Genomic DNA, 23,734 nt, shown 5'->3' with positions numbered 1-23,734 from the left:
TTGGTCCAATGATATTTCCTGGGAACCAACTTTATTTTCCAACACTTAGGCCACCCTTATCTCACTAACGGAGTCATTGCACCTGGACCTGAAGGTCAGTTAGGATGGCTAGTAATGTCTTATCTAGTAGAGGTATTTCTATGCTTTAAAGGATGCATTGTCTGCTAATCCTTAGAGGGCATCAGTTTAAGGTTTGAAGGGAAAGAATAACATGGAACATGGTATGGGTACATTTAAAAGGCATTTGGATAGGCAAGGTTTAGAGGATATAGGCCAAGTGCAGGGAAATGGGGTTAGCTTAGATGGACATTTTGGGCAGCATGGACCAGTTTAGGCCAAAGAGCCTGTCTCCATATTGTAGGACGCTATGGCTCTCTAGGCCATAGCAAGCTATGGCAAGCTGTCCAGCTGTCATGGTTCTTATAGGCACCAATGATAGAGGAAAAAAGGGATGAGGTCCGACAAGCAGAATTTAGGGAGTTAGGAGCCAGGTTAAAAAAGTAGGACCTCAGAGGTAGTAAGTTCAGGATTGCTACCAGTGCCACGTGCTAGTCAGAGTAAAAGTGAAAGAATAGGCAGGATGAATGCATGTCTTGAGAGATGGTGCAGGAGGGAGGGTTTCAGATTTTTGAGACATTGGGACTGGTTTTGGGGGAGGTGGGACTACTACAAATTGGATGGTTGACACCAGGGCCAGACTGGAACCAATGTCCTGGGGGTACTTTTGCTAACACTGTTGGGGAGGGTTTAAACTAATGTGGCAGGGGGATCGGAACCAACTGATGAGGTAAGTAGACAGTAAGGAAGTAGTAACTAAAGCCAGTAAGGAATTAGATGATGAAGTCAGCATGACTAAGGGAAAGAGTAGGCAGGAAGCAAATGATGAACTCAAAGGGACAGGTGGTCTGAAGTGCATTTGTTTTAATGCAAGAAATGTAATAGGTAAGGCAGATGAACTTAGGGCTTGGATTAGTACCTGGGAATATGACATTATTTCTATTACTGAGACTTGGTTAAGAGAAGGGCATGATTGGTAACTAAATATCCCAGGATATCGATGCTTCAGGCAGGATAGAGAGGGAGGTAAAAGGGGTGGTCAGAAAGGATATCACAGCTGTGCTGAAGGAGGGCACTATGGAGGACTCGAGCAGTGAGGCAATATGGGCATAGCTCAGAAATAGGAAGGATGTGGTAACAGGCCTTCCAACTGTGAGCACAAGATAGAGGTACAAATGTGTAAACAGATTATAGATTATAGAAAGATCTAGCAGCAACAGGGTGGCGGTGATAGGAGTTCTTAATTTTCCCAACATTGACTGGGATTCACTTAGTGTTAGAGGTTTAGATGGAGCAGAATTTGTGAGGGGCATCCAGGAAGGTTTTCCAGAGCAGTATGTAAATAGTCCAACTTGGGAAGGGGCTATACTGGACCTGGTGTTGGGGAATGAGCCCAGCCAGGTGGTTGAAGTTTCAGTAGGGGATTACTTGGGAATAGTTATCACAATTCTTAAGTTTTAGAATACACATGGACAAAGACGAAGTGGTCCTAAAGGAAGAGTGCTAAATTGGGGGAAGGCCAACTATAGCAAAATTTGACAGGGGAATATGGATTGGGAGCAGCTGTTTGAAGGTAAATCCACTTTTGATATTTGGGAGACTTTTAAATAGAGGTTGATTAGAGTGCAGGACAGACATATCCCTGTGAAAATGAGGGATAGAAATGGCAAAATTAGGGATGACAGATGTAATTGTAAGACTAGCTAAAAGGAAAAAGGAAGCATACATAAGGTTTAGGGAACTGAAAACAGACAAAGCTTTGGAAGAGTATCGGGAATGCAGGACAAATCTGAAACAAAGAATTAAGAGGGCTAAAATGGGTCACGAAATATCTTTAGCAAACAGGGTTACGGAAAATCCCAAAGCCTTTTATTCGTATATAAGGAGCAAGAGGGTAAACTAGAGAAAGGGTTGGCCCACTCAAGGACAAGGGAGGAAAGTTATGCATGGAGTCAGAGAAAATGGGTGAGACTCTTAATGAGTACATTACATCGGTGTTCATTGAGGAAAGGGACATGACCAATGTTGAAGTTAGGGATAGATGTTTGATTACTCTAGGTCAAGTTGGCATAAGGAGGGAGGAAGTATTGGGTATTCTAAAAGGCATTAAAGTGGATATGTCTCCAGGTCTGGATGGCATCTATCCCCGGTTACTGAGGTAAGCGAGAGAGGATATATCTGGAACCTTAACAGATATCTTTGCAGCAACCTTGAAGATGGTTGAGTTCCCGGACAACTGGAAAATTGTTAATTTTGTCCCTTTATCAGGGTTAGCAGGGATGATCCAGATAATTATAGACCACTGAGCCTGACATCAGTGGTAGGGAAGCTGCTGGAAAAGATACTGAGAGATTGGATCTATTCCCATTTGGAAGAAAATGGGCTTATCAGTGATAGGCAACATGGTTTTGTGCAGGAAAGGTCATATCTTGCAACTTAATAGAATTCTTTGAAGAACTGACAATGTTGATTGATGAGGGAAGGACTGTAGATGTTATATACATTGACTTCAGTAAGGAGTTTGATAAGGTTCCCCATGGTAGGCTGATGGAGAAAATGAAGTTGCATGGCATCCAGGGTGTACTAGCTAGATGGACAGAAAACTGGCTGGAGACAGAGAGTAGTAGTGGAAGGGACTTTCTCAAAATGCAGAACTGTGACCAGTGGTGATATACATAAATGAGTTGGAGGAAGCTATCAGTAAGGTAAAAACAATGACTGCAGATGCTGAAAACCAAATACTGGATTAGTGGTGCTGGAAGAGCACAGCAGTTCAGGCAGCATCCAACGAGCAGCGAAATCGACGTTTCGGGCAAAAGCCCTTCATCAGGAATAAAGGCAGTGAGCCTGAAGCATGGAGAGATAAGCTAGAGGAGGGTGGGGGTGGGGAGAGAGTAGCATAGAGTACAATGGGTGAGTGGGGGAGGAGATGAAGGTGATAGGTCAAGGAGGAGACGGTGGAGTGGATAGGTGGAAAAGAAGATAGGCAGGTCGGACAAGTCAAGGAGACAGTAACTGAGCTGGAAGTTTGAAACTAGGATGAGGTGGGGGAAGGGGAAATGAGGAAGCTGTTGAAGTCCACATTGATGCCCTGGGGTTGAAGTGTTCCGAGGCAGAAGATGAGGCGTTCTTCCTCCAGGCGTCTGGTGGTGAGGGAACGGCGGTGAAGGAGGCCCAGGACCTCCATGTCCTCGGCAGAGTGGGAGGGGGAGTTGAAATGTTGGGCCACGGGGCGGTTTGGTTGATTGGTGCGGGTGTCTCGGAGATGTTCCCTAAAGCGCTCTGCTAGGAGGCGCCCAGTCTCCCCAATGTAGAGGAAACCACATCGGGAGCAACGGATACAATAAATGATATTGGTGGATGTGCAGGTGAAACTTTGATGGATGTGGAAGGCTCCTTTAGGGCCTTGGATAGAGGTGAGGGAGGAGGTGTGGGCACAGGTTTTACAGTTCCTGCGGTGGCAGGGGAAAGTGCCAGAATGGGAGGGTGGGTCGTAGGGGGGTGTGGACCTGACCAGGTAGTCACGGAGGGAACAGTCTTTGCGGAAGGTGGAAAGGGGTGGGGAGGGAAATATATCCCTGGTGGTGGGGTCTTTTTGGAAGTGGCGGAAATGTCGGTGGATGATTTGGTTGATGCAAAGGTTTGTAGGGTGGAAGGTGAGCACCAGGGGCATTCTGTCCTTGTTACGGTTGGAGGGGTGGGGTCTGAGGGCGGAGGTGCGGGATGTGGACAAGATGCGTTGGAGGGCATCTTTAACCACGTGGGAAGGGAAATTGCGGTCTCTAAAGAAGGAGGCCATCTGGTGTGTCCTATGGTGGAACTGGTCCTCCTGGGAGCAGATACGGCGGAGGCAGAGAAATTGGGAATACGGGATGGCATTTTTGCAAGAGATAGGGTGGGAAGAGGTGTAATCCAGGTAGCAATGGGAGTCAGTGGGTTTGTAAAAAATGTCAGTGTCAAGTCGGTCGTCACTAATGGAGATGGAGAGGTCCAGGAAGGGGAGCGAGGTGTCAGAGATAGTCCAGGTAAATTTAAGGTCAGGGTGGAATGTGTTGGTGAAGTTGATGAATTGCTCAACCTCCTCGCGGGAGCACGAGGTGGCGCCAATGCAGTCATCAATGTAGCGGAGGAAGAGGTGGGGAGTGGTACCGGTGTAATTACGGAAGATCAACTGTTCTACATAGCCAACAAAGAGACAGGCATAGCTGGGGCCCAAACGTGTGCCCATGGCTACGCCTTTGGTCTGGAGGAAGTGGGAGGATTCAAAGGAGAAATTGTTAAGGGTGAGGACCAGTTCGGCCAAACGAATGAGAGTGTCAGTGGAAGGGTACTGTTGGGGATGTCTGGAGAGGAAAAAACGGAGGGCTTGGAGGCTCTGGTCATGGCGAATGGAGGTGTAGAGGGATTGGATATCCATGGTGAAGATAAGGCGTTGGGGGCCGGGGAAACGGAAGTCTTGGAGGAGGTGGAGGGCGTGGGTGGTGTCTCGAACGTATGTGGGGAGTTCCTGGACTAGGGGGGATAGGACAGTGTCAAGATAGGTAGAGATGAGTTCAGTGGGGCAGGAGCATGCTGAGACAATGGGTTGGCCAGGATGGCCAGGCTTGTGGATCTTGGGAAGGAGGTAGAACCGGGCAGTGCGGGGTTCCCGGACTATGAGGTTGGAAGCTGTGGTGGGAGATCTCCTGAGGTGATGAGGTTCTGTATGGTCTGGGAGATGATGGTTTGGTGATGGGGGGTGGGGTCATGGTCGAGGGAGCAGTAGGAAGAGGTGTCCTCGAGTTGGCATTTGGCTTCAGTGGTGTAGAGGTCAGTGCGCCAGGCTACCACTGCGCCCCCTTTATCCGCTGGCTTGATGGTGAGGTTGGGATTGGAGCAGAGGGATTGGAGGGCTGCGCGTTGTGAGGGTGAGAGGTTGGAGTGGGGGAGGGGGGACGACAGGTTGAGGCGGTTAATATCCCGGCGGCAGTTGGAAATGAAGAGGTCGAGGGCAGATAATAGGCCAGCACGGGGTGTCCAGGTGGATGCAGTGTGTTGGAGGTGGGCGAAGGGGTCCTCGGAAGGTGGGCGGGAGTCCTGATTGTGAAAATAAGCTCGGAGGCGGAGGCGACGGAAGAATTGTTCGATGTCACATCGTGTATTAAATTCATTGATGCGTGGACGGAGGGGGATGAAGGTGAGTCCTTTGCTGAGGACTGATCATTCGTCCTCAGTGAGTGGGAGGTCTGGAGGGATGGTGAAAACTCGGCAGGGCCGGGACCTGGGATCTGGTGCGGGTGTGGAGCTGGGAGTGGGGTCGGAGCCAGTACCTGGAGTGGGTGTGATGGTGGGGGGAATGGGGGTGGAGGCATGAGCTGGGGTAATGTTGCCCTCGGGGTTCTGGGGTGTGGGGATAGTGACAGTGGGGTCTGTGGGGGGCCTGTCAGCAGAATGCAGGTGAGTGGCGCTGGTGGAGGCGGAAGTGGTGGTGATCAGTGGAAGCTATCAGTAGTCTAATTAGCAAGTTTGCAGGTGACACTAAGATTAGTGGAGTAGCAGATAGTGAAGGGGACGGTCAGAGAATGCACCAGAATATGGATAGATTGGAGAGTTGGGCAGATAAATGGCAGGTGGAGTTCAATCCAGCCAAGTGCGATGTGATGCATTTTGGAAGATCCAAGTCAAGAGTGAACTATACAGTAAATGGAAAAGCCCTGAGGAAAATTGATGTACAGAGCGATCTGGGTGTTCAGGTCCATTTACCCTGAAGATGGCAACGCAAATGAATAGAGTGGTCAAGAAGGCATACAGCACGCTTTCCTCATTGGATCGGGTATTGAGTACAAGGCTTGGCAGGTCATGTTACAATTGTTTTGGACTTTGGTTCAGCCAAAGTTTGAAATACTGTGTACAGTTCTGGTCACCAAGTTACCAAAATGATGTGGATGCTTTGGAGAGGGTGCAGAGGAGGTTCTGCAGGATGTCACATGATATGGAGGGTGTTAGCTATGAAGAGAGGTTGAGTAGATTAGGATTATTTTCATTAGAAAGATGGAGGTTAAGGGCATCCTGATTGCGGTCTACAAGATCATGAAGTGTATAGACAGGGTGGATTGCAAGAAGCTTTATCCAGAGTGGAGGACTCAATTACTAGGAGTCACGAGTTCAAGGTAAGTGGGGAGAAGTTTAAGGGAGATACGCGTGGAAAGTTCTTTACACAGAAGGTGGTGGCTGCCTGGAACACGTTGCCAGTGGAGGTGGTAGAGGCGGGCACGGTAGCGTCATTTAAGATGGATCTTGACAGATATACGAATGGGCAGGGAACAAAAGGATACAGATCCTTACAAAATAGGTGACAGGTTTAGTAAGAGGATCTGGATAGGCGCAGGCTTGGAGGGCCAAAGAGCCTGTTCATGTGCTGTAATTTTCTTTGTTCTTTGTAGGCCCCAAAAGATATGCTAATAAGCCTCAGAGCAATTTTTATGTCATTCTTTCATGGGATGTGGGCAACATTGGCAAGTACAGCATTTGTTACCCATCCCTAACTTCCCTTGGACTGAGTGAACTACTAGAACACTTCAGAGGGGAATTCAGAGTCAACCACATTGCTTAGGGTCTGGAGTTACATGTAGGCTAGATTAATAAGGTTGGCACCTTCGCTAAAAGATATTAATGAACGATCACTGAGAGGAAATTCCAGATTTTATTGACTGAATTTACATTCCACAAAGTGCCCTGGTGGGTGTTGAACTATGTCCCAATAGAGTCTGAAGGTTACTAGTTCAATGATATCATGGCTGGATCAAGTCTCCTCATCCCGCTCCAAGCTGCATCCAATCTCCGCTGGAATGTGGATTATCACACAGTGTTTGCGAGCTGTCCTACATTAACTTGTCTTTTCCTCCCTGCTTCTCTCCTCAGGTCCACAAGGAGTATAGTAAGTGCCTGCGGCATGCCCACTGCTGTAGCCGCCCCACTGCTGGGGTCTCCCACGGCAACCTGAAGACTTCCACCATCCGGAACAGCAGCCGGTACTACACTGGTACTCAGGTACAGAACGCTGCGGCGAGCAGGAGGATGGCTGAAAAGGTCATTTTTTGACAGGGTCATATAAAGTTGAATTGTGTTGTTGTCCGTTTTCTCAGACGATCGGTTCTTCAGCGAATTCAGCCTCTTGGCGTGTGGGAGATGGGATGGGCCATCCAATCAAATGCAAAACATTTCACCATTGAGGAGCTGGGGGTGGGTGTGTATGTGTATGTGTGTGAGATTTGGCAGGTGTCTTTCCCCACCACTGACCTGCCCTTAACGCAGTAACTCCCATTCCAAGGTCATACAGCACAGATAGGCCCTTTGGCCCAAACTACTTTATGCGAATCAAAATGTCCATCCACACTAACCCCATTTCCCTGCATTCGGTATATATTTTTCTAAACCGTTCCTATCTATGTATTTGTCCAAATGTCTTTTAAATGTTGTTAATGTACCCAGCTCAACCACTTCCACTGGCAGCTCATTCCATCTGCACACCACCCTATGTGTAAAAAGGTTGCCTCTCATGTTCTCTTTTATGCTTTCCTCTCTAACCTTAAACTGATGTCCTCTAGTCCTTGATTCCCCAACCCTGGGGAAAAATCTAAGTGTGTTCACCCTATCCATGCCTCTCATGAATGTATAAACTTCTATAAGATTCCCCCCTCAGTCTCCTACACTCCAAGGAAAAAAGTCCTAGCTTGTCCAACCTTTCCCTTTCACTTAGACCATTGAGTCCTGGCAACAGCCTTGTAAATTTCTTCTGAAGTCTTTCCAGTTTAACAACATCTTTGCCATAGCAAGGTGATCAAAACTGAACACAATTCTCCAAATGCAGCCTCACCAACATCCTGTGCAACATAACTTCCAAATTTTTATACTCAACACTGACTGATGAAGGCCAGTGTGCCAAAAGCCTTCTTCACTGCCCTATCTGTGACTCCACTTTCAGAGAGTGGTGCAGCTGAACTTCAAGGTCCCTCTGTTCCACTATACTCCTTAAGGCTCTACCATTCACCGTGAAATTCCTACCTTGATTTGACTTTGCAAAATGCAAGACCTCACAATAATCTATATTAAACTGCATTTGCCATTTCTCGGCCCACTTCTCAAGCTGATCAAGGTCCTACTGCAATTTCTAATAACCTTCCTCACTGTCTACAATACTGCCTATTTTAGTGTTATCTGCAAACTTAATAATAATAACCTGTACATTCTCATCCAAATCATTGATATAAATAACAAACAGTAATGGACCAACACCAGCCCCTGACGTATTCCACTAGTCACAGGCTTCCAGTCTGATAGACATCCTTCCACTATTACCCTCTCCTTCCTACCATCAAACCAATTGTGTATTCAATTTGCCAGCTCTCCCTGGATTCCATGCAATCTAACCTTCCAGAGCAGCCTGTAGAACTTTATCAAAGGCCTTACTGAAATCCATATCGGCTACGTCTACCACCCTGCCTTCGTCAATCTTCCTGATCGCATCATATTAGAACTCTAACAAATTTGAGGCATGATCTCCCATGCACATGCCATGCTGACTATTCCTATTTAAAACACTGTTTTTCCAAATGCGTGCATATCGTATCTCTCACATGAGGTGACAATTGTCCTCACCTCAGAAACTGTCCCCCCCAAGTAATTATGGGAATCCCACTTCACAACTTGTTTCTGAAATTGTCAACAGACCCAGACATCAACCTGTTTTCAATTGCCCAATGTTAGCAGCATGATACAACATGTAAAGTGATTAAAACTTGATTCCTTTTAAACCAGTCAGTTTTATCCATAGTTTCAAAAACAACTATCAAATTTGGCAGGAGCCAAATACACACTATTTCCAGAGATAATCCAACCATTGCTCTAAATTATTGTTGGGTCAATGATACAGCCCTGCCTTGTTTCTGGATAGCCGGTGCAGCCTCAGGCCTGATGCTAGGTTGTTGGTGTAGCCTCGGACTTTTTGTTAGGTGGATGGTACAGCCTCGGGCCTGTTGCTTGGTCAGTGCTGCAGTCTCAGGCCTGTTGCAAGGTCGGTGCTGAAGCTTCAGCCTGTTAATGAATCAGTGCTGCAGCCTGTAGTTCTTCTGCATCATTGGGCTGTTGCTAGATAGTTATTGCTGGATCAATGCTGCAGCCTCAGGACAGCATAGATAGCCCTTATTCTGGATTAGTGGTGCTGGAAGAGTACAGCAGTTCAGGCAGCATCCGAGGAGCAGTAAAATCGACATTTCGGGCAAAAGCCCTTCGTCAGGAATAAAAGCAGAGAGCCTGAAGCATGGAGAGATAAGCGAGAGGAGGGTGGGGGTGGGGAGAAAGTAGCATAGAATACAATAGGTGAGTGGGGGAGGGGATGAAGGTGATAGGTCAGGGAGCAGGGGGAGGGTGGAGTGGCTAGGTGGAAAAGAAGATAGGCAGGTAGGACACGTCATGGGGACAGTGCTGAGCTGGAAGTTTGGAACGAGGGTGAGGTGGGGGAGGGGAAATGAGGAAACTGTTGAAGTCCACATTGATGCCCTGGGGTTGAAGTGTTCCGAGGCAGAAGATGAGGCATTCTTCCTCCAGGCGTCTGGTGGTGAGGGACCAGCAGTGAAGGAGGCCCAGAAACTCCATGTCCTCGGCAGAGTGGGAGGCGGAGTTGAAATGTTGGGCCACAGGGTGGTGTGGTTGATTGGTGCGGATGTCCTGGAGATGTTCCCTAAAGTGGTCTGCTAGGAGGCGTCCAGTCTCCCCAATGTAGAGGGAGACCGCATCGGGAGTAACAGATACAATAAATAATATTAGTGGATGTGCAGGTAAAACTTTGATGGATGTGGAAGGCTCCTTTAGGACCTTGGATAGAGGTGAGGGAGGAGGTGTGGGTGCAGGTTTTCCAATTCCTGCGGTGGCAGGGGAAGGTGCCAAGATGGGAGGGTGGGTTGTAGGGGGTCGTGGACCTGACCAGGTAGTCACGGAGGGAACGTCTTTGTGGAAGACGGAAAGGGTTGGGGAGGGAAATATATCCCTGGTGGTGGGGTCTTTTTGGAAGTGGCGGAAATGTCAGCGGATGATTTGGTTTATGCGAAGGTTGGGTAGAGTGGAAGTGAGCACCGGGGCGTTCTGTCCTTGTTATGGTTGGAGGCGTGGGGTCTGAGGGCGGAGGTGTGGGATGTGGACAAGATGCGTTGGAGGGCATCTTTAACCACATGGGAAGGGAAATTGCAGTCTCTAAAGAAGAAGGCCATCTGGTGTGTTCTGTGGTGGAACTGGTCCTCCTGGGAGCAGATACGGCAGAGGCAGAGGAATTGGGAATATGGGATGGCATTTTTGCAAGAGGTAGGGTGGGAAGAGGTGTAATTCAGGTAGCTGTGGGAGTCGGTGGGTTTGTAAAAAATGTCAGTGTCAATTCGGTCAACATTAATGGAGATGGAGAGGTCCAGGAAGGGGAGGGAGGTGTCGGAGATGGTCCAGGTAAATTTAAGAATGTGTTGGTGAAGTTGATGAATTGCTCAACCTCCTCGCGGGAGCACGAGGTGGCGCCAATGCAGTCATCAATGTAGCGGAGGAAGAGATGGGGAGTGGTGCCGGTGTAGTTACACAAGATTGACTGTTCTACGTAGCCAACAAAGAGGCAGGCACAGCTGGGGCCCATACGTGTGCCCATGGCTACCCCTTTGGTCTGGAGGAAGTGGGAGGATTCGAAGGAAAAATTGTTAAGGGTGATGACCAGTTCAGCCAAATGAATGAGAGTGTCGGTGGAAGGGTACTGTTGGAGACGTCGGGAGAGGAGAAAATGGAGGGCTTGGAGGCCCTGGTCTTGGCGGATGGAGGTGTAGAGGGATTGGATATCCATGGTGAAGGTGAGGGCCGGGGAAACGGAAGTCTTGGAAGAGGTGGAGGGCGTGGGTAGTGTCTCGAACGTATGTGGGGAGTTCCTGGACTAGGGGGGATAGGACAATGTCGAGATAGGTAGAGATGAGTTCAGTGGGGCAGGAGCATGCTGAGACAATGGGTCGGCCAGAGTGGTCAGGCTTGTAGATCTTGGGAAGGAGGTAGAACCGGGCAGTGCAGGGTTCCCGGACTATGAGGTTGGAAGCTGTGGGTGGGAGATCTCCTGAGGTGATGAGGTTTTGTATGGCCTGGGAATTGATGGTTTGGTGATGGGGGGGTGGGGTCATTGTCGAGGGGGCGGTAGGAAGAGGTGTCCTCGAGTTAGCGTTTGGCTTCAGCAGTGTAGAGGTCAATGCGCCAGTTTTACCTGCACATCCACTAATATCATTTATTGTATCCGTTGCTCCCGGTGCAGTCTCCTGTACATTGGGGAGACTGGACGCCTCCTAGCAGAGCGCTTTAGGGAACATCTCCGGGACATCCGCACCAATCAACCACATCGCCCTGTGGCCCAATATTTCAACTCCCTTTCCCACTCTGCCGAGGACTTGGAGGTCCTGGGCCTCCTTCACCGCCGCTCCCTCACCACTAGACACCTGAAGAACGCCTCATCTTCTGCCTCAGAACATTCAACCCCAGGGCATCAATATGGACTTCAACAATTTCCTCATTTCCCCTTCCCCACCTCACCCTAGTTCCAAATTTCCAGCTCAGCACTGTCCCCATGACTTGTTCTACCTGCCTATCTTCTTTCCCACCTATCCACTCCACCCTCTCCCCCCCCCCCCCGACCTATCACCTTCATCCCATCCCCCACTCACCTATTGTATTCTATGCTAGTTTCTGCCTTTATTCCTGATGAAGGGCTTTTGCCCGAAACGTCGATTTTACTGCTCCTCGGATGCTGCCTGAACTGCTGTGCTCTTCCAGCACCACTAATCCAGAATCTGGTTTCCAGCATCAGCAGTCATTATTTTTACATAAATAGTCCTTAGCCTACGCTGTTAAGCGTGCTTCTCAGTTTTTTCACTGTCTCAGTGTTTTTACTCTCCCAGGCAGTGGATTCAAGGAGTCTGAGCTGAGAAAGTGGAAGGATTTGCCTCTGGTTCTAGCTGGCTCCCATCTGCCAGTACTGTCCAATAGGATCTTTGTTCCATAATCTTGTTGGGGGGGGGGGTCGACAGGGAAAGCACCCTCTCCATTCAATCCTGTTCTTTCAATTTAAACTATCGCCTGTAGCCATCGTCTGAGAAACTGTGGTGATGTACCGTGTTCTTGCTCACCAACGTCCCCACCTTTTGCTTTCGCAGTGCAGCTCTCTGTCTTTGTCCATGCTCTGTTCTGTTTGTTCGTTCAAAGCATTCCTCTGGGCAGCTTAGTCGCCTACATGTGCACCTGTACAAGATGAGCTGTCTGCAAATAGGAACCACTACAGCACCCAAGGAAAGTTACTGCTGACCTGAAGGTGGTTGATTTTTTAAAATCTTTTTTTAAGTGGGAGGAGGTGGATTCCCAGTAGAATAGGACCTGGGAGTTACATGTAATACAATGAAATGTGACTTAACCAAGGCTCTATTAGAATGAGGCAGAGGGACAGGGAAAATGTCTATGCTTAATAGAATAATGTGATGAGGATATAGAGACCTATAGCCATTACAGTAGTGCTTGGAGACAGCAGTAATTAATTTGGCCATTTAATCAGTTTTTATTCGTCTTCTGAAGAGTGGGATATCTCTTTACCAACACCCAATATCTTTTCTTAAAATTTATTTCATTGAATATCATTGACAAGGTTGGTATTTGTTGCTCATCGCCCTTGATCTGAGGCTTGCTAGCACCATTTCAAGGATCATTTAAAAGTCACCATATTCCTGTAGGTGAAGACTGTATTGGGTGAGGATTGGAGATTTTCCTTCTTGAAGAACATTAGTGTAGCAGGTGGAATTTTAAACAACATTCTTAAGATAAGATTTGTTTCTGGATTTATTAATTGAATTCTACCACTTGCCATGATGCAATTTGAACCAAATGTTCCAAAAGCATTTAGGCTGGGCCTCTGAATATTACCATTATCACCATTGTAGTGAAAATGGCTTTAGTTAGAATGGCATCCCTGTCCTCTCCCAGACCTCTGTGCACTCAATACTTTGAAAGGATGTATATCAGTCTCGTATTTCACTTCCATCCATTTTAAACTCCTTTTAAGAATATCTTGTGTTGCCAAGAAAAGGAAGCCCAGCAGGCCACCTAACCAAGTGTTGCAACTCCCTCTGATGCTGGGTGATAACTATGTAGCATTCAAGAATGGTTATAACTTTCACTGAGTCAGAAGACCAGGGATTCAAGGTTCCACTCCAAAAACCTAAACAGGAGTCCAGGCAGGTTCTTGGTATTGCACTGGTAGATAGCAATTTAAATCTAAGCTAACCGTTGAAAGAAAAACCATGACAGCTTTCTTTGTGGTAGAGTTTAACTACTCAGTCTTATAGTCCTTCCACTTATCAGTCCCTCCTTTAAATGAATTAATCAATTAACCAAATAACTATGTTGATCCTATTAATGTAGTCAGTAACCATTTGTACACATATAGTCAACAAGCTATGGTTTACTGTATGAAACTCTTCTATTTACACCAGCAAAAGGTCTTCCTATCCCACATTAGACTCAGCAGCCCCTGTAAATTTCCTACATTTAAAGAGGATGGTGACAGCAAATTTCACTAACGTGTATGAATTACGACTCATGATGAACAGCAGATCCATAAAACAACATTGTTGTATGCAAATTGCCCATCACATTTCCTATAACAGTTCAATGCTTCTGAAGTACATCAGTGGCTGAATCTAGACACTGATCTAATGTGTGGGAGGAAAACTCCTTCCTTGTCGAAATAGAAGAGTCTCTTTATAGTTAATAAGAATTAGTTTATAATTTATTAGCAACTAGGTACAGGTTACATTGATACATCTGACATTGTTATAGAGATGGGGGGAGTTGGGGGTTAGATGTTAGGTCTTGTTCCTTCGAGATCCCAAAGCTGTTCTAACCACAATTCCCACAACATCATCATTTTGAGTGGTGCTTATGACACGCTTTCATGGGATCATCCCAATAGACAGGGAACTCAGAGAGGGCTTTCCACTGGAAAGAGTCAATCCTCAGGGCTCTCCTGGGGATAATCCATGACAAGGGATTTCAAATATGCATCAAGTGCTGCCATTGCTTGCTCAAATAGGATTTTCTGCTACTGTCAAGTCTGTTTCTCCAACTGTCCTCTGGTCCACTTCCCCTCTCCCCTGCCCAATAGCAAAGTTTCAGGCCTCAATCTAATGGCTGCAACCTCCTTTTACAGAGCCGGATCCGGAGGATGTGGAACGACACAGTTCGGAAGCAATCGGAATCTTCCTTCATGGCAGGAGACATCAATAGCACTCCAACCCTAAACCGAGGTGCCCTTCCGAAGTGTCTCGGAAGATCTCAAACACTATTGGTGTCACAGATGGGAGGGGGTGGTACAAGTTGTGGTGGGAGCTTGTTCATTGGCCTATATGGAGGTGGCAGTAGGTTTGCAAGGCATTGCATTCAATAATGCCAAATACCTTCAATGATCATTAATACTGAAGGACCACTCCCCGTCAAGGGCAGTTTGACCCTTGAAGAGCAGGTACCTCATCTCAGAGGCAGAGGCACTACCCACCACATCACAAAACCTTCCTAAGTTCTTGTCTCTGACTTATTGGAACTATTTTCTGCTGTTTCCAGCATCGAGGTACAAGCTCAGGTTTACCTAGAAGACAAGACTTTGAAAAGAATAGAAGAGTGAGATTCGGGATTTGAGACTCTCAAATCTTTACATGGGGTAAGGGGTGGGGTAAAGGTTGCTAAAGATGTAAAACAAATGATATACTGGATTGTGGGAGTATAAGGAGGGCCACTGAAGACAACTTGTATACTTCATGCTTCTTGATTTCTACACCATCCAAAAAGGCCAAAGCTGATCCTCGACCCCAGGTCTACTGTCCTAGCAGATTTCCGCATTCCTCAAATGCCCCCGGTCTCTGCCTCTTCTTCTGGAAGCCAATTTTTGGTAAAGCTGTTCTAAGAGTAACTGAACTAAAGGAACTTCAGCAATGTCTGTTTCAATGTCAAGAGTTCTAGAGTCTGTAATATTTTGCCTTTGTCGTTCTGTCTTTCTCCCTTGCCTCCTCCGGTTTCTATTCTCACCTCTTCCTCTCTCCCTTACTGCCTGTCCCTCTCCCTTACTTCCTCCAGTTTTTATACCTCACCTTCTCATGTCATTATACGACACCCAATCTTTCCCTCATATCCTACAGAATCCCTATCGTGCATTTAGAGGCCATTCAGCCCGAGTCTGCACCAAACCTCCAAAGAGTATCTCACTTACCCACCCTATCCCTGTAACCCCACATTTACTATCACTAACCCACTTAGTCTGCACAACCCTGGACACTATAGGCAATTTAGCATGACCAATCCACCTAAGCTGCACATCTTTGGACTGTGCGAGGAAATCAGAGCACCCAGAGGAAACCAACGTAGACAAAGAGAGTGTGGAGTCACCCAAGGCTGGAATCAAACCTCAGTCCTTGGTGCTGAGAGGCAACAGTGCAAACCCCTAAGCTACTGTGCCAAGCTCCCCCTCTCCCTCACATCCTCCTCTCTTTCCCTCACTGCCTCCAGTCTCTCCCTCACCTCTACCTGTACCTATCCTCACCCCCTCCTCACGATACCTCATTCCCTCTCTCCTTACTTCCTCCCATCTCTCCCCTTCTTACTCCTCTCTCTTCCCCTCACACCCTTCGCTCTTTCTCAATTCTTCTCCTCGCCTACTTTTTCTCTCCCCCTCACTTCCTATGCCTCCCTAACATCCTCCTTCGCCCTCAGTCGAAGTTATCCTTTTATTTTCTTGTTCAACTAGGAACTATGGGAAACCACCTGCTGACCAATCCTGTTCTGCAGCCTCGTTCTGGTGCCAGCCCCTACAACACCCTCTTGGCCGAATCAGTGGGCTACAGTGCTCCCTCACCCACCGTCTTCAGCTCACCAGGTTGGCAATGATACTTTCTTCACACCTCTCAGCCCCAAACAGCCCACTGTTGGAGCTCACACTGTGAGTCACATTCTATATTGGGTCTATCAATGTCCTGCAAACTCACATCAGCACTCACTGGTCATTATATGAACAAACAACATTACAGCGCATTACAGGCCCTTCGGCCCTCGATGTTGCACCAACCTGTGAAACCAATCTCACGCCTATCTAACCTTACCATCTATGTGTTTATCCAATGACCATTTAAATGCCCTTAATGTTGACGAGTCTACCACTATTGCAGGCAAGGCATTCCTTGCCCTTACTACTCTCTGAGTAAAGAACCTAACTCTGACATCTGTCCTATATCTATCACCTCTCATTTTAAAGCTATGTCCCCTCGTGCTAGCCATCATCCGAGGAAAACAGCTCTCACTGACCACCCTATCTAATCCTCTGATCATCTTGTATGCCTCTATTAAGTCACCCCTTAACCTTCTCTCAAATGAAAACAGCCTCAAGTCCCTCAACCTTTCCTCACTGATCTTCCCTCCTTACCAGGCAACATCCTGGTAAATTTCCTCTGCACCCTTTCCAATGCTTCCACATCCTTCCTATAATTTGGTGACCAGTACCATACACAATATTAGAAGTGCGGCCACACTAGAGTTTTGTACAGCTGCAACATGACTCCAATGCTCCAAAACACAATCTTTCTGCCAAAAAAGCTCACACACTTACCCCTTCTTAACAACCCTACCAATCTGGGTGTCAGCTTTCAGGGATCTATGCACATGGACACTGAGATCCTTCTGCTCATCCACACTATCAAGAATCTTACCATTAGCCCAGTATTCTTATTCCTGTTACGCCTTCCAAAATGAATCACCTCACACTTTTCCACATTAAACCCCATTTGCCACCTCTCAGCCCAGCTTATCTATGTCCCTCTGTAACCTGCAATATTCATCCGCACTGTCCACAACTCCACCGACTTTGGTGTCATCTGTTAATTTTTGAACCCATCCTCTACACCCTCATCCAGATCATTTATAAAAATGACAAACAGCAGAGGACCCAAACAGATCCTTGCGATACACTACTAGTAACTGAACTCCAGGATGAACATTTCCCATCAACTACCACCCTGTCTTCTTTCAGCTAGCCAATTTCTGATCCAAACTACTAAATCACCCTCAATCCCATGCCTCTGCATTTTGTGCAATAGTCTACCGAGGGGAACCTTATCAAATGCTTTACTGAAATCCATATACACCACATCAACTGCTTTACCCTAATCCACCTCAATAAGATTTGTGAGGTAGGATCTACCCTTCACAAAACTATGTTGACTATCCCTAATCAAATTATTCCTCTCTAGAGGATTATAAATCCTCTCTCTTATAATCCTTTCCAACATTTTACCACACCGAAGTAAGCTATAATTACCAGGGTTGTCGCTACTACCCTTCTTGAACAAGGGGACAACATTTGCTAACCTCTTCTGGCACTCTTCCTGTAGATAATGATGACAAAGATCAAAGCCAAACGCTCTGCAATCTCCTCCCTAGCTTCTCAGAGAATCCTAGGATAAATCTCATCCGGCCAAGGGAGCTTATCTATTTTCACACTTTCCAAAATTGCTAACACCTCCTTCTTATGAACCCCAATCCCATCTAGTCTAATAGCCTGTATCTCAGTATTCTCCTCAACAACATTGTCTTTTTCCTGTGTAAATAGTGATGAAAAATAATCATTTAGCACTTCTCCTATCTCTTCAGACTCCATGCACAACTTCCCACTACTGTCCTTGACTGGCCCTAATCTTACCCTGGTCATTCTTTTATTCCTGACATACCTGTAGAAAGCTTTCAGGTTTTCCTTGCTCTTACCTGTCAAAGACTTCTCATGTCCCCTCCTGACTCTTTGTAGCTCTCCCTTTAGGTCTTCTAGCACCCTAACTGAGCCTTCACGTCTCATCTTTACATAAGCCTCCTTCTTCATCTTGACATGAGATTCAACTTCTTTAGTAAACCACAGTTCCCTCACTCCACCACTGTCTCCTTGCCTGACAGGTACATACTTATCAAGGACACACAGTGGCTGTTCCTTGAACAAGCTCCATATTTCACTTGTTTCCATCCCCTGCAGGTTCCTTCCTCATCCTATGTGTCCTAAATCTTGCCTAATCGTATTATAATTGCTATCACTAAAGTAAACAAAACTGAATTGTGGTCACCACCAAAGTGCTCACCCACCTCCAAATCTAACACCTGGCCCGGGTTCATTACCCAGTAACAAATCCAATGTGGCCTCACCTCTTGGTTGGCCTATCTACATACTGTGTCAGGAAACCTTCCTGTACACAGTAGACGAAGGCTAAGGTATCTAAAGTATTCGAACCACAGCGTTTCCAGTCAATATTGGGGAAATTAAAATCCTCCGTAACAACTACCCTGCTACTGTCACTCCTATCTAGAATAATCTTTGCTATCCTTTCCTCTACATTTCCAGAAGTATTCAGAAGCCTACAAAAAACTCCCAATAGGGTGACCTCTCCTTTCCTGTTCCTCATGTCAGCCCATACTACCTCAATAGACGGGTCCTCATCAAACATCCTTTCTGCTACTATAATACTGTCCTTGGCTAACAATGCCACACCTCCCCCTCTTTTACGACCTTCCCTGATCTTACTGAAACATCCAAACCCTGGAACCTGCAACAACTATTCCTGTCCCTGCTCTATCCATGTCTCCAAAATGGCCACAACATTGAAGTCCCAGGTACCAATCCATGCTGCAAATTCATCCACCTTATTCCGGATGCTGCTGGCATTGAAGTAGACACACTTCAAACCACCTTCCTGCCTGCCGGTACATTCCAATGGCTCAGCATTGACAAACCAATCACTAAACAAACATCTAAAGGATAGTTGTGGTGACTGCAGATGCCTGAAAATATGGGCAGAGCATCCTCACCACTGTTGATGCCCTACTCCACAGACCCTGCAGTGCAGTGAGGAAGCGTGCATTGTTGATGGTGCCCTCTTTCAGATGAGGCATGAAAATTGTCTCAATCTTCTCTCTTACATCAATGTGGAACATTATTTAACATTGCAAAGATCAAAGGCATCTCCTTAGTACTGTGAACAACATTTACTCCTCTTTTAGTATCACTAGCTTAGAATATCTGGTCATTTTTGCATCCATGTTTGTAGGATCTTGCTGTGTGCAAGATTGCAACCAAACCCTAAAGCTCCAAACTTTAAAAGGTACTTGATGCACTCTGTGGTGAGCTGTCATGAAAGTCACTTTATACATTTTCTTCCATATTTACAATTAGAAACCACAGTTTCCTGCAATTTTCAGAACAGGGGTTGCTAATAATTTACCAACAGGGAATTCCTAAAGGCAATGGGTGTACCTATAACTGAAAAGTGTGAAATTTTCTTAACACTTGTAAACATTATAGTGCACATACCATAAAATATAGGGCCCTGATAACCAAAAGGGTCAATAATCTCTTTAACTGAGAAGAGGCCAAACCAAAGAATGGACATGGGTTTCTAAGGCTGGACATCTTATAAGTTGTTCTATCCTGATATGAGACAGGACCCTATTAGGTCCAGTTCACTATCGGTTACACAAATAATGACTGTTCCTGCACAACTACACGAATACCAGATCTCTGATGAATTAATGATGGCTGACTAGCATGGAAACTGTATGTATTCATAATTAACAATTAATGAAACTTGCCGCTGATGTGCTTGTGCCTGTGCTGAAAAATATTTACGTTCACAATTTAGTGCTCTGCTCAGATGTCTGATTGAATTTGACTTGATGATACCTCACTGTTTATTGTTGATTCTCTCCACATGCTTCCATACAGGGACCTACAGAGAGACAAGTACGTCAGTTAAACTTACAATTCCTCAGTAAATGTAACTGTTTCACATTTGGGCCTTAACATTTTGTCCTTTTTTAGTATTTCTGAATTTCTCCAATTGGTTTGTTTCTGTCACATGGAAGGGTTTATTTTAATCCAAATACCAGCAATCACAATTGTGGCCTCTGAAACTCCAACAAAATTGGTTGCCTCTCTAAATCTTAGATCTTTATCCATTTTTCTCCTGTTGAAAAGCCTTTCGATCAATGTCTAAAGCAGAATACAAATAATCTTAGGCACCCAGTATTCTTAACTGAGGTGCTGGCTGTAGCCATTTGCACTGTCTCTCAGTCTCAAGTGGCAGCCATTTGCAGTGTCTCTGTCAATCCCAAACTGACAACCATTTGTAGTGTGTTATTATAATAAGATGGCAGCCATTTTTTTGTGTATCAGTCATCCTCCTGTTGATATTTAGTTGTAGATAATATTGTCTACCATGGAAACTTTGCAAATTAAACATTTTCACCTATACAACCAAGTTCATAATAAAGAAAATAGAACTTTGTAAAAATACCAAGGTGCCTGCACGCCTAGCAAGATCTGTGGGGAAAACACAACTGCGTCAGCTTCAGACAAATTTATAGTGTCGCTGACAGACTGGAAGGAGGCCATTCAGCCCATCAAGACTGTGCTAGTTCTCTGTAGAACAAACCAGTCAGTTCCATTCAGCTTCTGGTTGGTTCAGCTTCTACTACATTTGTTAGTGTTCAGCTTTCCTGCATTGAGGACTGGCTAATATGAAGTTATCATTCATCTCTGCTTACCACTGTGACATACTGCATGATCTTCTGAAATTGAACACTGACCCTAGGACAATCTTTCCCCTTTTTATCTCCAGCTGTTGCTGGGTTTATTTTATGAATGTAACCTCACTCAATACCTGTTTTTCCCAGCCAATCTCCAAACATCTTCTAGATCATTCTCATTCTACTTTCTATCAATTCGTATTCCATTCCCAATCAAGTTCCTTTACTTTTCCCAAGCATTCCAACTCTATTTCCAATCATTTCCACACACCTCCCAAGCATTTCCATTCCACCCCCAATTATCTTTACATTCACTTCTCCATCACTCCCAATTATGCTTCCTAATTATCACTCCATTGCTTTTCAATTTTTGCCTTCCCAATCACTCCCCATGTCCTTACCAACTATTCTTCACGCTGCTCCCAATCACACTCCAACTTCGCCCTTCCACCTTTTCCAGGTGATACTTTTCAGAACAATTAAAGCCAACTTTAACTTAGCTTTGAACCAATGCTTTCTCTTTCCTCATTTATTTGGTGTTGTGTTTATTGACAGAGCACCCAGCAAACATCACAAGGGACCCATGTGCAGTGGATACACTGCCTCTCAACGGCAATTTCAACAACAGCTACTCCTTCCGAAACAATGACTTCAGTGGTGATGGTACCCCTCTCACTGACTGCCGGCGTAACCTCAGCGATGCTGCCTTTGAGAAGATGATCATCTCTGAGCTCGTCCACAACAATCTCCGTCCTGGTGGCAAGACCCTCCCTGGGGAGCAGGGGGCACCAGGCAGCAGCGGGGGTGGCAGTGGAGGAGGGGTGGGAGGTGGAGGTGGCGGAGGAGGAGGAGGAGGAGGGGGAGCCACCAGCAGTGAAGATGACGCCATCGTCCCTGACGCCCCCTCCCTGACCCAGGAGGACAACATGGAGATTGAGCTGATGTACAAGGCTCTGGAGGAGCCCTTATTACTGCAGCGCGCTCAGTCACTCCTCTACCAAAGCGATCCAGAACTGGAGGAGTCCGAGAGTTACACTGCTGAAATAGCAGATGGCTTAGATGGGCAATTGCCGTCCCCAAACAGAGACTCCCTCTACACTAGTATGACCAACCTGAGAGACTCCTCCTACCCTGACAGCAGTCCAGAGGTGATGGGTGAGACCATACCCCATTCCCAGGGCAACGACGAGATCTACTACAGCTCCAGGCCCAACATGGTGTTCAGGAGCCAGCTCCAGGCCTACTACCAGTCCAGGAGAGGCAGCAACGATGGCTATGCCATCTCAGTCAATGTGGATGACTCTGTTGCAGAAGGTGATGGGCAAATGCAACTGGTGACCAGTCTCTGAAACAAAATTGGGGGGGGGAAATGGGTTGGGGATGGGGGGAGAGGTGGTGTTGGGACAATTCACGCACCCAGGGAAAAGTTGCCCTTAGTTATGGCGGAAGCGTAGGGCTGTAATCTGTACAGAAGACCAACCTAGTTGGAGCAGGGCTGCCAGTTCTTTTATTTTTTTTGATTGTTGTTGTCGCTCGACTCTTACAAACCTTGGGATTGCCGGATGAATCAATTACTACCTCCAGCCAACTTCTCCGTACCCCAGGCGTGAGAATGTCGCCGGTTGTTACCTGGGGGTAGGGGGCAGGGTTGGTGGGGGGGGGGGGGGTTGGATGCTGAGGTTGGAGGCAGGATTCATCACCGCTCTGGGGAGGACGGCGGGAGGATCGATGCGAAGAAAACAGATCTGCAGCCCCGGTCTGGACCAGACCCACATCGATCCGCTGGCCAAGGCGGTGAGCAGGCCCAACGGTGCGCCCACAGAAGGACACCTCCCAAGCTCCAGGGAAGCCAGGCAACTCTGAGACGGTGATGATCGGGGAGCCGGCTGCGACGTCCAAACCTGAACCCCGCCGGCGGTTTCCGACCTCACCCGTTGGCGGACCAAGTGGAGCCGCCCTCGAATAAAGCTTCCGGCCCCGCCGAGCCTCCATCTCATCGTGTGAGGCTGAGTCTTCCCTCGACCAAGACTTTATACTGCCCCAGGCTCAAAGGTGCGTGGGATTCTCTTGCTGCTAAGTTGTCTGGAAGCCCAGCGTCAGGTCGATTCACTCCACCCCAGCATCTGCACGTTTCTGCAGCCTCGCCCCCCTTTCCCTCCGAAATGTCGCGGACGCGGGGTGCGCGATCGAAGGAGGCGAAGCGACGAGGGATCTCTTCTGGTGTTGGCTGCGCCGGGGAAGTTGGTTTCCCGGCAGCAACATGTCTGAACCTCGAGCCCTCGTCGACCTCAAAAAAAAAACGCACCCCACTTCCCTGCCACTTCTCGGGGCCTAACCTCGGTGGGAGAAGACGAGCACGCGACTTGCTGTCTTTCGACGGAGCCCCGCGCGCGCCAGGGGATGGCGGTTGGTGGACGGTTGAAGATGGCGGGGAGTGGGGGAGGGGAAGGGGCGGGGCGAAGGGCAGATCCCGCTCCCGCTCCCGCTCCCGCTCCCGCTCCCGCCTGCTGCCCTTCACCAGAGCTCACAGACAATGTAAATAGCAAACGGATCCACCCGCGTCTGGAAGCCACATTTTTTTTGGTTTTAAAAAAAAACAAACGTTGACAACAATCCGGATCTTTCCCTGTGCTTCGGTGCCGCCAAACTGGCAGGAAATTATCGACCGACAGAGCTCAGGCCCTGCTTCGTAACGGCGAAGTGAAATTGACGTTATTCATCTCTTACGGTACATGTATTGCATACAATTAATGGCCTTCTGCCCCAAACATATGAAAGGATGTACTTTCACCTCAACTTTAAACAAAGAATTCTCGATGGTGGACGGGCCCCATTTTATTTTGTTGTGGTTGTAAGTCATCATTGAGCTGTGTCATTGAACAACAAACAAACAAACAAAAAATACACAAAGTGTTTAATATCCTCTTAAACCCTTTGAGTTCTCAGAGCACAAAACCTTTTATAGTCACGTCGTGTCCCCAATTACAGAGGAGGAGGCAGACTAGACAACCGTGTTCAGAAGTTGCCTTTTGTTGCCTTT

At 47.0% G+C, this 23,734-nt stretch overlaps 1 protein-coding gene across 19 annotated transcripts in view; it reads left to right on the top strand.

Moving 5' to 3' along the window:
• LOC140467980 (adhesion G protein-coupled receptor L1-like) overlaps positions 1 to 22,342 on the top strand; it is a 621,988-nt gene extending 599,646 nt beyond the window's left edge. For 12 of the 19 annotated variants that reach the window (XM_072564089.1, XM_072564084.1, XM_072564081.1 and 9 more), the window contains 5 exons: positions 6,958 to 7,125; positions 14,300 to 14,396; positions 15,887 to 16,015; positions 19,892 to 19,909; positions 21,250 to 22,342. In XM_072564089.1, coding sequence (XP_072420190.1) covers positions 6,958 to 7,125; positions 14,300 to 14,396; positions 15,887 to 16,015; positions 19,892 to 19,909; positions 21,250 to 22,043 — 1,206 coding nt within the window. In that variant the 3' untranslated portion in view covers positions 22,044 to 22,342. The remainder of the gene's footprint in view (positions 1 to 6,957; positions 7,126 to 14,299; positions 14,397 to 15,886; positions 16,016 to 19,891; positions 19,910 to 21,249) is intronic. The other 7 variants (XM_072564096.1, XM_072564097.1, XM_072564093.1 and 4 more) reach the window with 3 other exon arrangements.
• The last annotated feature ends 1,392 nt before the right edge of the window (positions 22,343 to 23,734 follow it).

The sequence above is a fragment of the Chiloscyllium punctatum genome, chromosome 46 (genome assembly GCF_047496795.1).
Source record: "Chiloscyllium punctatum isolate Juve2018m chromosome 46, sChiPun1.3, whole genome shotgun sequence".
NCBI lineage: Eukaryota > Metazoa > Chordata > Chondrichthyes > Orectolobiformes > Hemiscylliidae > Chiloscyllium > Chiloscyllium punctatum.
This window is presented reverse-complemented; position numbering and strand designations above follow the sequence as displayed.